Genomic DNA, 15,177 nt, shown 5'->3' on the forward strand with positions numbered 1-15,177 from the left:
CTCCTAGTTTTCTGTGTGAACGGCGTTTCAGTTTGGAGCTGATCCAATGCCATGTCAGTCAGCGCTAGAGAGAAGTCCATAAACGAGCGGTGAGGCGTGGCCGAGAGGGCCAGCGCTGTTCTCCACGTGCGCCGCACAGGTGTCCACTGCTCCTTGTTCCAAGGCAAGCCTAATACATCATCAGTGGGGGGAAAAGTTTTGCGAAGGTGGAAAAAACTGGCAAGGTGTCTGCCAGGCTGAACAATGATTTTAATTTCCCCGGCGTCATAAATTACCTCCTTATGTCTCCTCTTATTACATACATAAAGCTGAAAAGGGTAGAGGGAGATTAATAATGCAGCACCAGCAGTGGATGATGTGACCTAACATCCCAGCTGCCACTCGTCTGTCCTGTCCTGGACCTGCTCCTCCACACTACTACAGCAGACACCTGCACTGCCTGTCTGCCTGTCTCTCCTGACTCCACTGACCAGCCGCTTCACTCCTGTCACTATCCATCCCTTAGTCTTAATGCACTTTGATCCTAGTCACTTTCAACAGAGGAGAACTTGCCTGTGACAGTCATGTCCGGTAAGTCATGCGGGGGGGTTAGTTTGTTTCACTTGGCCAAAGTAAAGAGTTCCTTCCAGTTGAGATGTTTATCAAAGTCGTAACTGTTCATGGCTGTGTATAAGGCTGTGACCGTGAATGCTATGTATGAACACTGTTTATGAACTACAGTTCTGATCAATAAAGCCTGCCGTGGCCTTGTGGGTAGGGAGACTGTAATCATACTATTAGATGTTAGGTCCAAGCTGGACCTTTTTTTTAATGTCTCGGCTCAGGCTATGCTTCCAGGTGTGCGGATAACAGGGGATATACATTTAGTGTTGAGGCACATTTACTTGATCATCCTATTTAAGATCGAAAATATTAGTTATGTTTATTTAGATATATTGCACTCGTGAAAGGTACTTTCCAGGATGCGTTTTTTTTTTGCTTCAAAAACCGTGGGTGTTCTCTCAGGGATGTGAAGGTTGTGGCCTGTATCCCGTCTCCTATATCCCATATCCCACTCCATTGGTTTAGGATTGATTTGAACTGCCAGCTCCCACTGCCAAGCCCCCTCCTAGTAAATAAATCTTCATTTACATAAACAGTCCATCCTGCAGTCAATCTCTCCTAGGTGAGGATTATTCGGAGGGGTGCGGTTTGGAGGGGGGTGGGAGCGAGCGTTTTGGAGTGCCGCTTGCCTTCTCCTTTATTGTGTTGTGAAAGTCCATTTCAAGGATGTCACCCCAAGCCCATTAGTTTGGATAATGAGCCCTATAAAGCACATTTATAACTCTTGACATAACAAGCAGACAGATTCCCCACCGTTCCCCCTCTGTCGGAGAGGAGCAACGCAGGAAGGTCACACTGCTGCTGCCCAGGACTGGGGGCTCAGAGGCTCGCCTCCCCTCATCCTGCCTCTCCTAGCCTCACCTCGCTCGCACTGGCTAACTCACAGATTGCACCAATCTGGCCAATGTTTTGGGTTCTGTTTTGTGCTTGCATTGTTTGGACAAAAAAAAAGAGAACGTATTCAACTCTGGCTTTTCTTACAAAGATTAATGAATCAGCCCAGGCCATTTGTATTTGTTTCGACGGTGGTGCATTGAGAAGCTGCCAAAACAATCCTTCTCATTTGTGCTGGACTATAGGCTGTAATGTTCTGAGGCACAGATGCCAACTGTTTTCCCTTTCTTGACAAAGGTCATTAATTAATACCATCTCATGAAGCATACAGCTCAGGTCGGTAAAGGTGTTTGGTATAACAATGGAGTGTTTATTTTTGTGTTGGCCATTTTTTTCCCCCGGACTAAAGGTCCCGACGCTTCTGATCATGTTCTGCGCATGTGTTTATTTGTTTATTCTCTACTTTACGCACACGTCTCTGCTCTACTGGGGCGGCAGGGAGCCTAGTGGTTAAAGCGCTGGGCCAGTAAACGAAAGGTTGCTGGATCAAATCCCCGAGCTGACAAGGTTAACAAAATCTGTCGTTTTGCCCCTGAACAAGGCAGTTACCCCACTGTTCCCTGTAAATAAGAATATGTTCTTTAACTGACTTGGGTAGTTAAATAAAGGTTCAATTTAAATTTAAATAAAAAAAAAATACTCAGAAAACCGGCTACTCTGGGGAATGGCTGTCAATGAATAATAAATATTGAAGTTCGATCAAAGCTGAATCAATGTCTGCAAGATCACACAATGACAGAATATAACGTTACTGTAATAAAAAAACACCACTACATTTTTTTCTTTCATGTGGCCAAAACTCAACAGCGCGCACCACTAGGCAAAATACACAGGGAGGCTGTTAGTTTGTTCAAGGTGAAATTTCACCATTTTTCAAACAGCACCACCCCAACATCAACATATGTGAATATGGCTTTTCTATGTTTTGTAGTAAAAAAAACAACAGAGGAAAACAAGTGTTTCCAATTACATCAACCAATTAGCGGGCAATTTCTACTCGTAATTAGTTAAAATCGTGACGCACATTGATGACATCATTAGTGTTTATCCCCCCCCCCCCAACGAAACATAGAAACGCGTCATTTTCACATATGTTGATGCTGGAGGTGATGAATATGAAGTAGACATTTAGAGAAATGTCCCTTTAACACAATATGCTATAACGCGCTCACTGTACATCATTCAAAACAACACTGTACGCTACTTCACTGTATAACTCTAAATGCATATCCCCAGAAACCGATTTGAGATCAAATGGATGGTATGTAGATGCTGCATGGCCGTTTCACTGGTAAAACTTAGAAGAATTATCATTCATGATTGACTGTGAGAAATGTGAAGGGAAGGAGACCAAAGAAATGTGTCCGTAATGTATAGGTAAAGAAACACATGCACAGAACTTGATCCGAATATGCGCAGAAGCTTTGGGACCTTTCTAATCCGGGGGGAGGTGTCAGGGACAAGTCGTATCCGACACCACTCAATAAATGCAAATCAAAACCGCATCTGCAGACTTAAGCAACATATTTCTGGCATACTCCTGAGGACCTGTAATACGCCCACGCCATTTTGTTCACGGTGGACTCATAAGCCACAGTCCCCGCTGTTAAATCCGTGGGGCGGTTTTAGGGTCATGAAATATTGTGTGGATGAAGGGCGGCTGGTAGGTAGGTGGTGGGCGGGTTGAATAAATAAAACGATGCATAAAAAGAAAATCCAGAAATGTATGGTTTTAGTGCAATTCATATCTGTAGGCTACATTTTGAGGTTTTTCTTTCATTATTTTGTATCTGGCATTCGTGTGTAAGCCTAAGCTTTAGGGCCTAACTGTATGAGTGCCAAATACACGCCAATCACCAAATGCTTTTGGGACTTAGGCAGAAAAAGTTAACGTCGTCCCACTGAGGCAAATCGGACAAATTGGGAACTGTACATTTTCTCTATTTGCGGGTTAGAATCGGGTGCAGGCCTCCGATTTTCACTGGCATACAACTGAGTGTACAAAACATTAGGAACGCCTTCCTACTCAGAACAGCCTCAATTTGTCGGGGCATGGACTCTACAAGGTGTCGAAAGCGTTCCACTGGGAACCATGTTGACTCCAATGCTTCCCGCAGTTGTGTCTAGATGGCTGGATGTCCTTTGGGTGGTGGACCACGAAAAACCCAGCATCGTTTCAGTTCTTGACACTCTCAAACCGGTGTGCCTGGCACTTGTTACCCCGTTCAAAGGCACTTCAATCTTTTGTCTTGCCCATTCACCCGCTGAATGGCACACATATACACAATCACTGTCTCAAGGCTTAAAAATCCTTCTTTAACCTGTCTTCTCCCCTTCATCTACACTGATTGAAGTGGATTTAACAAGTGACATCAATAAGGGATCACAGATTTCAACTAGATTCACCTTGTCAGTCCATGTGATGGAAAGAGTTTGTACACCGTGTTTAGTCGGGCAGTTGCAGATGGGTTATTAGCAGGTGCGGGTGACACACTTAATATAAAATCATTTAAAAAGTTATTAATTCATTTTAAATAATTATAAAACTATTTCACTCATATTGTAATACATTTTTGGTCATATTTCATAAACATCTTGAAACACGGGACAGTTACTTTTTAATGATTTTTTTTCTTCCCCTTGTTCCAGGTGCAAAGCTGTGATTGACACTCATGGTCAGAGAATTAGCTGCAGTCACTTTGTGGTGGAGGATGGCTACATCGGGGCAGACCAGAGGAAGAACACGGATTCCAGGTGAGAGTGGCTCCCAATACTGCTCCTCAGCACCTTCTCTACCTAGCCATTGATACTGGTCTCACCTACAGTTTCAGGCAGCACATGAATTTAGTGAGAACAGTGCAAAGCCTCCATAGAGGTGACATTTCTCCTGAAGTCAACTTGTGAGAAGGGGTCTCTGTGCCGATAAGGGGGGCATCTTTCCTCAGGTCTTTTGTGTGGTAGGACAGTTTCAGTGGTGTCATGGTGAAAGGGCTGATTATCCCAGACACACACCACAGACCTGGCTGCAGGTGACTGGGCTCTGCTCTGCTCTGCTTTGCTCTGCTCTGCTTTGCTCTGCTCTGCTTTGCTCTGCTCTGCTTTGCTCTGCTCTGCTTTGCTCTGCTCTGCTTTGCTCTGCTTAGCTTTGCTCTGCTTAGCTTTGCTCTGCTTTGCTTTGCTCTGCTTAGCTCTGCTTTGCTCTGCTTTGCTCTGCTTTGCTCTGCTTTGCTCTGCTCTGCTCTGCTTTGCTCTGCTCTGCTCTGCTCTGCTTTGCTCTGCTCTGCTCTGCTCTGCTTTGCTCTGCTCTGCTTTGCTCTGCTCTGCTTTGCTCTGCTTTGCTCTGCTTTGCTCTGCTCTGCTTTGCTCTGCTCTGCTCTGCTCTGCTCTGCTCTGCTCTGCTCGCCACACCGCTGCCTGCCTCCGTCAATGGAGACCTTGACATTTACACCACTGACCCCAATTAAAGCATGACTAATGCTCTTAAAGACAGCAGCGCAGAATGACTGGGCCGGGCCCGGCCAGAACCAACCCGGCCACTGTTCTGTTGTAGCAAGGCCCAGACTGGACTGTCTCACAGCCAAAATCTACCGCAAAAACCCCCCCCCCAAAAAACAAGAAAGGAAAACAGTGCTGTAATAATCTAATAATATTGGTGCTGCTGTTTTTTTTTTCTCTCTCCTACTGTTGTGCCCCCCCCCCCCTGCCCCTTCCTCGCTTTCATCCATCCTCTCTCTTTTCACAGGCAGATATCCAGAGCGGTCCTCATCACAGACCGGTCAATTCTGCCATCCGATTCTGAACAGCAGGTTGTTCTGTTCTCCATATGGCTCGTCCCCTATCCTGTGTCCCACACAAAGAGATGTTTTGACATATTCAAAGGGACCCCCCCCCCCCCCACCCCCTTTACAAGCACAAAATACATTTAAATGCTATTCAGATATCCAGTGTGGCTTAGCGGTATTCCTGCCGAGCCTGCACTTTTTGCTACTCCTGTTGTTTTGCATTACATTATATTTTATGCTCTATCACATTTGTATAGATTCTTGGTCCGCGTTCAAGTTCTCAGCGCAGAAACAGCAAAACATCAAAGCTAATTTGGGAGATCACTACAATAGTTCTGACGTGCGGCTGTCTACCGTTTTTAAGATCTCCAAATAAATTGTGGAAAAAGTAACCAGTTCAATGAAAGCCCCCCTAATGCTGTTTGTTGTGACTGGTTTGGAATTTGATAAAATAATCCTACCGGCTGGAGAATGGGAATTGACATGCTAGCATTAGGTACGCTAATTTGAGTGCCAGTCTTCGATATGGATATGAAAAACATGGAATAATGGCATAGAACACGTTGAATGAAATCTGATCAATCCAATTCCCCTAATGTGTCTGCATAAAGAGAATATATCCATTGAATTTTCATCCCTTCTTTCATGGCACAAGTTTTTTTTTCTCTCTCCCCGGCTGAAATCCGGCTTTGAATATCACTCACAAAGGACAGAGGGAAAACCGTGTGTAATTTCTGCTCATTAGGTAGTGGGGAGAATATGAAATTAATTTCTGTGTCTTGACACAGTGTGGAAATGGAATATTACATGACTGTGTGACAAAACGTAATTAAATATGGTCTCTTTTGTAATTAGCTGTTGGATGGTCCTGTGGAATGACAGTGTGGACCGAGGCAGATACAAGGGGGAGATTGGCCCTGGCTGTCTCTGTCCCCTGCTTTTCCCCTCATGGGAGAAACTGACTTTCCTTCCTTAAATTTGTCCACTTGATTAAAAAGGAGTGATTTCACTTCTGCTCCAGCCAGAAAGGACATTATAATAACATCCAGGGGATTCATATAAAAGGATTACAGGGATCCCATTACTTAGAACTGCAGTTTGGTAATAGGCTTTAGGATTGTCTTGCACACTTCATTAGGGCTGTGTGTGTGAGTGCCTTACGGAAGCATTGCACTTTGTGTGGTTCAACTCTGTCGGTCTGTCTAACGTACCTGTCTGTCTAATGTACCTGTCTTGTCTCTATATGCACTGTAGATCTCCCTGGTCACTGTGCCTCCCGTGGAGCCTGGTGGTCCCCTGGTCCGTATCATAGAGCTCTGCTCTTCCACCATGACCTGCATGCTAGACACCTGTGAGTCCAGCTGCACCCCGGCCACTCACCCCACTCACCCACCCACTGCCCGGGACAGGGGGTAAGGGGGGTCTTATTAGGCAGCGCCATCTACATAGAGGGCCGTTGTTTTAGAAAGGTGATTCCACGATGCTTAGAGGAGGCAGTTCTGGCGGACTAGCTGACATCAGGGTTGTAAGGCAGACTAGAATTAATAGATGAAATGAGACTGAAAACCAAGATTGAGAGTAGTGGGGTGAGTGAATGATAGCGCCTCTGAACATTCCATCTCCTGTGTGTGTACAGAGCTTTGGGTCAAACTGCTGCTGCTTTACCGGGTCACTGAATCAGTCGTTCAGACAGCTGGAAATATGACCCGGTTTTCCCTTTGAATTGTGGCTCCAGTATCAACGACGACGATGATGATGATTCCATCGTTAACCGTAGTGTTATTTATGAGTGTTATTGTTTTTAGCAATCCCGGTATTATTTCCCAGTCAGTCATCATACTTAGATAGATGAGCAATGGTGACAGCTGCCCAGTGACCATCTCCATCTCCATAGGGGAGGTGGGGTGGGCGAGAGGGGAGTAATCAGCAGAAGTCCACTCCCTCACTCTAGGAATAGAGTCTGGAATGATGGAATTGTGAAGTGAAGCCATTGCTCCTAGTGTGTGTGTGTGTGTGTGTGTGTGTGTGAGAGAGAAAGAGAGAGAGGATGGAGATGGATAGCTGTAGCATCCCTTAAGTAATGTAGTTCTACCTGAGTGGATCAGTTGCAATCATAAGATGATGATGAGCTTGACAGGCCTGCGACACACACACACACACACACACACACACACATAAGGTAAACCATTCATCTGCATTGAATGATACTTGCAGAGTTTACAGTCTACAGAATATCTATTTATACTGGTGAATATATATATATCAGGCCAATCTGATCCGAGTGTCTTCCTCAAGGGCAACTTGGTTTCCTGGGATTTGAACTAGCAACCCAATGGGAACAATGGTGTTTTGCCATTTTCAAATGGAAATTTGGCCATGAAATTAGCTGTCTTAACAGTAAAGTCTTCTCTCCCTGGCTACTTTAAAACTTAAAGGCCTGAAGACAGCAGATATGCATCCTGATTCTCCATCTGCTAGCTTAGTTTTCCACAGAATGAGCATCAAGTGTCTCAGTGGACAGCCCTGCTGTACAACAGTGTAATCCTCCCAACTCTCCTGGTCTTTTTTGTTTGGGCCCTGAGCTGACAGAGTCCCAGTGTGAGTAGAGTGTCACATACGTCCTCTGAGCAGCATCTCCATGGACCCTCTGGCCAATGACGCACCTCTCATCCCACTGGGGAGGCCTGTATCCTCCATCCACCCTCTACACCCCCCTCCAGCCAGCACGGCACAGTCAGGAGCTATCTTGTTCCCATTGTTGTAGTTGCTCCTTTTGAACCCCCCCCCCCCAAAAAAAAAAACCTGTCAACCTGCGAGAAAGAATAAAAAGGAGAGGAGATAGAGCCCTACAGTTGTCTTGAGCTCTTGGGATTGACCAGGATCCTATTCTCTGGATCCCAGCGCTGCCACCGTTAACATGGTGTTCACAATACCGCCCTGCAGGAGCGGGGCTGAACGCTTTGAAGATGAAACCACCTCTTCCCCCCTCTGAGGTCCAAACTCCATGCATCCAAAGCCCAGCTCCCTCCAACCCCATCCTCTCTGGGCACTTTTCATGGAAGAGTCCCAGCCATGCTGTGGAGGAGACACTGACATGGCCTAGCTGTGCAGTGTGTTAAGGAATAGGTTGTTCGCGAACTGACTGTGGAGAGTAATTAGACAATGTTCCATCTCTTTAGGGAAGGTCCCGCTCACATGCTACAGGATAGACGGGCTGATGTGAACTTGGAGGACAACATCTGCTAAATGACGCAACAATGATATTCTGCTTGGCTAATTGACACCGGGTGTGTGTATGTGTGTTCTTCGTCTACCTCCCTCACACAGATCTGGTGCACCTGACATGTTCCTCCGCCTCTGGCTCCGCCCGAGAAGACCTAGCTCCTGTGGTGTCCAGGCTCTTCCACACACCAGCTAGTCCTGGAGAGGAACCTGCAGAAGGTACAGTACGAAACGCTCACCTGACCCCCTACCCCGCCTCTTTTTTATACCCTCAAATATCCATCTAACCTCTCCCCCCTCTCCTGGCTTGATTTTACATACCACCACCTTCACACATCACTGTCACTACATGATTCGAAATAATGTGCTCAGATGTTCTAAGTACCTCGTGATAGCCATTCCTAAAGAAGAAAGATCAGGCTAGTTTGTAGTTGGGTGAGAATGCGCTGACATTTTGTCCGGGGTTTGCTTGAAGACGTCATCAGTAATACAGATGATTGATATTGATGGCTGCGTGCCAAACCGGCGTTAGGCCGTTGTCCCATTGATTCCCATTACCTTCTGTCAGGCTCGGCTTGGTTCCTTGATGGCGAATTAGCACGCGACCTCGGACGGAACCTCCTTTTATTACGCCGAATTATAGAGATACTGCTTCAACATGTTCCTCTAGAGATGTTTCCCTGGACCTACTTTATGTCCTTAGGGTTCTCACTTGTCATGGAGCTGTGTTTTTTTTTTTTGTAAACATTTTCTTTCATTTAACACACAGAACATGAGTATGGATCTTTTTGAGCATGGATTAAATGAAGTACCTCAGTTGATCATCTTGGCCTCCTTGGGTGCTTCCTTTTTGTGAGTAGCCAACCTTTTGAAGCGCGACAGATCATTTTTTCCCCCCTCTCACACATCGGCCACCATTCATTCTAGCCTGAGCGCAAACCCTCATGCTAGCTTTCTACCTACAGAACAGAATTGGTCACAGTATTTACTTAGCAAGGAATGGAGTGGAAATGTAATGTTTAATTAGCTCCAGCATCCCATTTGGCCTGGACTCATAACTTATGAATCTGTCTCCCTCATGGGGAACAAATTTGCCTCGAGAAGCAATAACTTTTGCCATTTTGGATTTGAAACCATTTATTGCTACTTAATGCAGATAAATCTAATATATTGGAGTAGTCAGTTGTGTTTTTACCGAGGCGGGGATCGGTTTTGTCCGTGGTAGGTTATGGCTTTTCTCAAACCTCGTTGAGGTCAGTTAAAATAGCAGCTCCATTCTGTCCGAAACCAACACAGAGATCCACAATCGCCTCTTCAAGCCATTTGTTGTTTTATTGCTGTTTCTCTACGGCTGTGAGACAAGGTCATCACGAAAGTGACAGGCGTGATTGAGATCCCTCTCCTTTTCTCTTCTCTTTCTGACATCCTCATTCCCTTTTCACCACCACGTCTATTTTCTGACTCATCATCTCTCTTTTTCTGCTCCCTCTTAAAAAAAATCTCTCTCCCTTTCACCCTGTCTCTGTCTCTGTTCCTTCATTTTGCTTTCTCCCTGCCTGTGTGTACACGAGTCTCTCAGGTGGTAGGCCAGCGCCGTGCAGTGCAGTGTGGGGCTGTGCTCTGTGACGCCACCCTTTTTATCACAGGAATGAGGTAGTAGTATTTTAATTAAAATGTCAGAACAAATACTGTGAGAGTTATTGAGGATGAATCACTAGATAAGGGGAGCAGTGGGCCAGAACAGGTCAAAGAGACAAAGTCACCTGGCTGGCTGGCGGCTCCTCATTCATCCACTGGGTAGGAGGTGTGGTGCTGCCGGGGGGGGTTGGAGAGGGACATGGAGCGAGGGGTGCACAGCAGAGGCTCTGGGGGGGTGGAGGTTGTGGAAGGTTAGGGGTAGGGCTGGAGCAGTCGGGGGCAGGTGCACATCTGGCAGGTGCACATCTATGAGCAGGATGAGGACAGGTTGGATTGGGCTATCTCCTACTCTAGATGATCCCACTGGCTCCTACTCTAGATGATCCCACTGGCTCCTCCTCTAGATGATCCCACTGGCTCCTCCTCTAGATGATCCCACTGGCTCCTCCTCTAGATGATCCCACTGGCTCCTCCTCTAGATGATCCCACTGGCTCCTCCTCTAGATGATCCCACTGGCTCCTCCTCTAGATGATCCCACTGGCTCCTCCTCTAGATGATCCCACTGGCTCCTCCTCTAGATGATCCCACTGGCTCCTCCTCTAGATGATCCCACTGGCTCCTCCTCTAGATGATCCCACTGGCTCCTCCTCTAGATGATCCCACTGGCTCCTCCTCTAGATGATCCCACTGGCTCCTCCTCTAGATGATCCCACTGGCTCCTCCTCTAGAGGATCCCACTGGCTCCTCCTCTAGAGGATCCCACTGGCTCCTAGTCTAGATGATCCTGCTCTAGCCACTTCATTGGAAAAAGAGTTTGAACCAATGCAGCCTTGTGAAATCCGGTGTTTTTAAAGAACGAATGCATTCCAGAAGAGACTGTGTGTTGATGTGTGGTGGCAGGCCGCCCAAGCAGAGAGCCAGTGGGTGTTAGAGGTGGCTGATATTTGGGGGTGTTAAGCTCCAGGCGTGTAGAGGGCCCCGTCAGGAGCACAGCTCTATGCTAATCTGACATTTCTCACATCTGTGACAGGGCTGTGTGGAAAAACTAAACAATGATGACTAAGACGTCGTTGGTGTGTATTTGGTCAGGTGTGTGTGTGTGTGTGTGTGTCATTGTTTGTGTATTTGGTCAGGTGTGTGTGTGTGTTTGTGTATTTGGTGTGGTGTGTGTAGGTGTCTTTGTTTGTATTTGGTCAGGTGTGTGTGTGTGTCATTGTTTGTGTGTGTAGGTGTCGTTGTTTGTGTATTTGGTCAGTGTGTGTGTGTGTGTGTGTGTGTGTGTGTGTGTATGGAGGTGAGGATGTGTGGATGGACAGGGGTGTATGTTTTGATTTGGTCAGGGTTGGTTTGTGTATGTGGTCAGGTGTATGGAGTAGGATGTGTGGATGGACAGGTGAGGGGTGTATGTTTGATTTGGTTGGGTGTATGTGGTCAGGTGTATGGAGAGTGTGGATGTTGTGGATGGACAGGTTGTTGTTTGTGTATTTGGTCAGGTGAGTGTGTGTGGTCAGTTTGTGTATTTGGAGAGGATGTGTTTGGATTTGGTCAGGGGTGTATGTGTATTTGGTCAGGTGTAGGTGTCGTTGTTTGTGTATTTGGTCAGGTGAAGATGTGTGGATGGACAGGGGTGTATTTGTCAGGTGAGTAGGTTGGGTGTATGTGGTCAGGTGTATGGAGAGGATGTGTGGATGGACAGGGGTGTATGTTTTGATTTGGTTGGGTGTATGTGGTCAGGTGTATGGAGTCAGGATGTGTGGATGGACAGGTGGTGTATGTTGAGGTTGGGTGTATGTATTTGGTCAGGTGTATGGAGAGGAGGTGAGTGTGGATGGACAGGTTGGGTGTAAGGTGGTCAGGTGTATGGAGAGGATGTGTGGATGGACATTTGGGTTGGTGTATGTGGTCAGGTGTATGGAGAAGATGTGTGGATGGACAGGGGTGTATGTTGAGGTTGGGTGTATGTGGTCAGGTGTATGGAGAGGATGTGTGGATGGACAGGGGTGTATGTTGAGGTTGGGTGTATGTGGTCAGGTGTATGGAGAGGATGTGTGGATGGACAGGGGTGTATGTGGTCAGGTGTATGGAGAAGATGTGTGGATGGACAGGTTGGGTGTAAGTGGTCAGGTGTATGGAGAGGATGTGTGGATGGACAGGGGTGTATGTGGTCAGGTGTATGGAGAGGATGTGTGGATGGACAGGGGTGTATGTGGTCAGGTGTATGGAGAGGATGTGTGGATGGACAGGTTGGGTGTAAGTGGTCAGGTGTATGGAGAGGATGTGTGGATGGACAGGGGTGTATGTGGTCAGGTGTATGGAGAGGATGTGTGGATGGACAGGGGTGTATGTTGAGGTTTATGTTGAGGGAGGGTGTATGTGGTCAGGTGTATGGAGAGGATGTGTGGATGGACAGGGGGGTGTATGTTGAGGTTGGACAGGGGTGTATGTGGTCAGGTGTATGGAGAGGATGTGTGGATGGACAGGTTGGGTGTATGTGGTCAGGTGTATGGAGAGGATGTGTGGATGGACAGGGGTGTATGTTGAGTGTTGGAGAGGTGTGGATGTGGTCAGGTGTATGGAGGGGTGTATGTGGAGGATGTGTGGATGGACAGGGGTGTATGTGGTCAGGTGTATGGAGAGGATGTGTGGATGGACAGGGGTGTATGTTGAGGTTGGGTGTATGTGGTCAGGTGTATGGAGAGGATGTGTGGATGGACAGGGGTGTATGTTGAGGTTGGGTGGCCTTTTGAAGTGTCGTCACGTTGATGGTGCCACACCTCTGCTGCTCACCAAATTAACTAAATCACTCTGCTACCCAAGGCAGGAAAAGTAACACATATTATAATTGTGTGACATTTTGGTAATGACCACACTGACATTTCAGACTGACACCTTTTTCCCTCTCTTTCTTTGGGTACCTTTTTTTTTTTTGGTCCCTTACATTTTAAAGGGTAATGATACAGAATGACGGTTTTTACGCTTTGAAAACCAGGAGCCTTCTCGCAGCTCCAAATCATCCTCTCTCGTTTTTGTTTGACCGCTTCAAGTCTCACTCACGGACCGATCAAAGAGTGTCAAGAAACACTTTCCCATGTGCCTTGTCGGCAAACCAAATGTCACCCCATTAACAGGAATCATGCTTCCCCACAGATAAGCTGTGTTGAAAGGAGCCTGTTAAGTTCCCGTCTCTTCTCAAACACCGACGGAAATATTCCTACACGACTAAATTGGCACCATTATGGCTGAGCATTTCTACCCGGAAATATGAATTGAGTTAATGATTCAATTGTTTGGTGACTTACTGTTACTAATACCCTGTTCTCTAGGGAATTTGTTTCACCGGCAGACATGAGCTGCATCCGTATAGCGGTAACATACATTATATGTTCCCGAAACACTTCAACTAATGTCAGATGATTCCTCTTCAGTGCGGCTTCTGTCCGTGCACGGCTCTCCGTAGAAATCTGAACACTACATTACATTCATGACGCCGGTCCTTCCCCTATCCAGGAGAGGAGGAGAGCAGGGGACCGACGGTGCTGTGGGCCCTGTACTTCAACATGAGGGACACCTCTGCTGTGGACAGGAGCAGCTATGACCTGCCCAGTAACGTACATGTGTGTGCCAGCCCTGACACCGCCCTGGGCAGTGACCACTCCATCAAACTGGTAAATGACAATGTCCTAGAGATATATATACATGTTTTACTGTCATTTATCATTGTTAAAAATTGAGCAAATAATTGGCTCACGATGACTTGCGTCACTAGCCTGGAAGTGTACTGTCCAATGGGGCTGATGGCGTAGATTGAGTTGTCCTCACCTGTCTTTGTTGTGTGTGTGTTCGGCGTCGTCTGTCATCTCTCTCCAGGCCGAGGCAGTGTTCCGCCAGCTTCTCCCTGACGAGGAGTTCTGCCCCCCGGCCCCCAACCCCGAGGACATCATCTACGATGGGGATGGGCCCCAGGGGGAGGGCCCGGGCTTTGAGGAGGCTGCACCAGAAGAGGGTGCTGGTGCCCAAGGAGGAGAGAGCGCTGGGAGGCAGGAGGGAAAGGAAGCAGTGGGAGAAACGAAGGGGGCGGGAGACTCCGTAACACCGGAAACTGGGGCTGGGGATGAGCCGAGCCCCACCAGCGATGAATAGCCCCTCGCACCGCCCATCGTGTACAAACAGACTGCTGCCTTCTGCCTCAGAGTCCTGGCATGCACAGCAGTCAGTCAGCACTCCTCTGAAGGCATAGCTGGACTCTGTGGTCTTGGTAACCACATAGCGTTCTCATCCCCAGAAAGCCTTAGAGGGATCATCTTCACCATCCTTGATGTGGTCACCTGCAGAGACATTTATATATATATATATATACATACATATATACAGTATTTACATTGATATGCACAGTATATTAATGGAGTCATTTCTTTACTGGGCACTATATAGCAGCCTGCTCACTGTATTTTTCCTCTCACCTGAGGTTGATGTAAAGGTTCTTCTTAGTGTGTGGGGGGGCTGTTCTTTCTAAAAAGCCATTGCATTGTGATGTGTGTTCTTAATCAGGGTCTCTGCCGTAGAGCCCAAAGAAATGGTTGCCTTTTTCCTTTTTGTACTCACGTTAAGAGTTTCGCTCAGCCAGAGAGGACGTGATGCTGTTTTGTTTCCCGCCTCTTGTGTATGTCTGGAATGGGTTTTCTGGGCGTTAAGGCCTTACAGGAAGTATAAGACGCCTCATCGCAACGCAACTTGCATGTTTTCACACACACTGCTGCGCCATCCAATTGTACTCGAACCCCACGTCTCTTTTAATGTGCTTGAGTATTTCAACTCTGTTCTCTCATGTGCATTGTCGCTGTCACTATCCTTTTTAAAAGGTTGACAACCATTAAAGTGCTACCGAACAACGGCTCCTGTATGTCGTTTTACAAAGTCATATGACAGTGAAGTTGGAGATCAGTTTCCAACTGAATTGGAAGAGGAGAGGTATAACAGAACAGAGGCAACAGCAGCAGACGGAGCGCTCCAATGACACGCCCCAGCTCTGTGGCTTTG

General features: G+C 47.0%; 1 protein-coding gene and 1 long non-coding RNA gene across 3 annotated transcripts in view; both read left to right on the forward strand.

Moving 5' to 3' along the window:
* chm (CHM Rab escort protein) overlaps positions 1–15,031 on the forward strand; it is a 34,714-nt gene extending 19,683 nt beyond the window's left edge. For both annotated transcript variants that reach the window (XM_035781202.2, XM_035781203.2), the window contains exons 10-15: positions 4,147–4,251; positions 5,240–5,303; positions 6,534–6,630; positions 8,607–8,720; positions 13,648–13,805; positions 14,008–15,031. In XM_035781202.2, coding sequence (XP_035637095.2) covers positions 4,147–4,251; positions 5,240–5,303; positions 6,534–6,630; positions 8,607–8,720; positions 13,648–13,805; positions 14,008–14,280 — 811 coding nt within the window. In that variant the 3' untranslated portion in view covers positions 14,281–15,031. The remainder of the gene's footprint in view (positions 1–4,146; positions 4,252–5,239; positions 5,304–6,533; positions 6,631–8,606; positions 8,721–13,647; positions 13,806–14,007) is intronic.
* On the forward strand, positions 12,039–13,640 carry LOC127906200 (uncharacterized). Its single transcript, XR_008060635.1, has 3 exons — positions 12,039–12,171; positions 12,355–12,447; positions 12,766–13,640. It is a non-coding gene; the product is annotated as an uncharacterized LOC127906200 (long non-coding RNA).
* Positions 15,032–15,177: the final 146 nt, after the last annotated feature.

Source organism: Oncorhynchus keta, chromosome 11 (genome assembly GCF_023373465.1).
Source record: "Oncorhynchus keta strain PuntledgeMale-10-30-2019 chromosome 11, Oket_V2, whole genome shotgun sequence".
In the NCBI taxonomy this organism is placed as follows: Eukaryota; Metazoa; Chordata; class Actinopteri; order Salmoniformes; family Salmonidae; genus Oncorhynchus; species Oncorhynchus keta.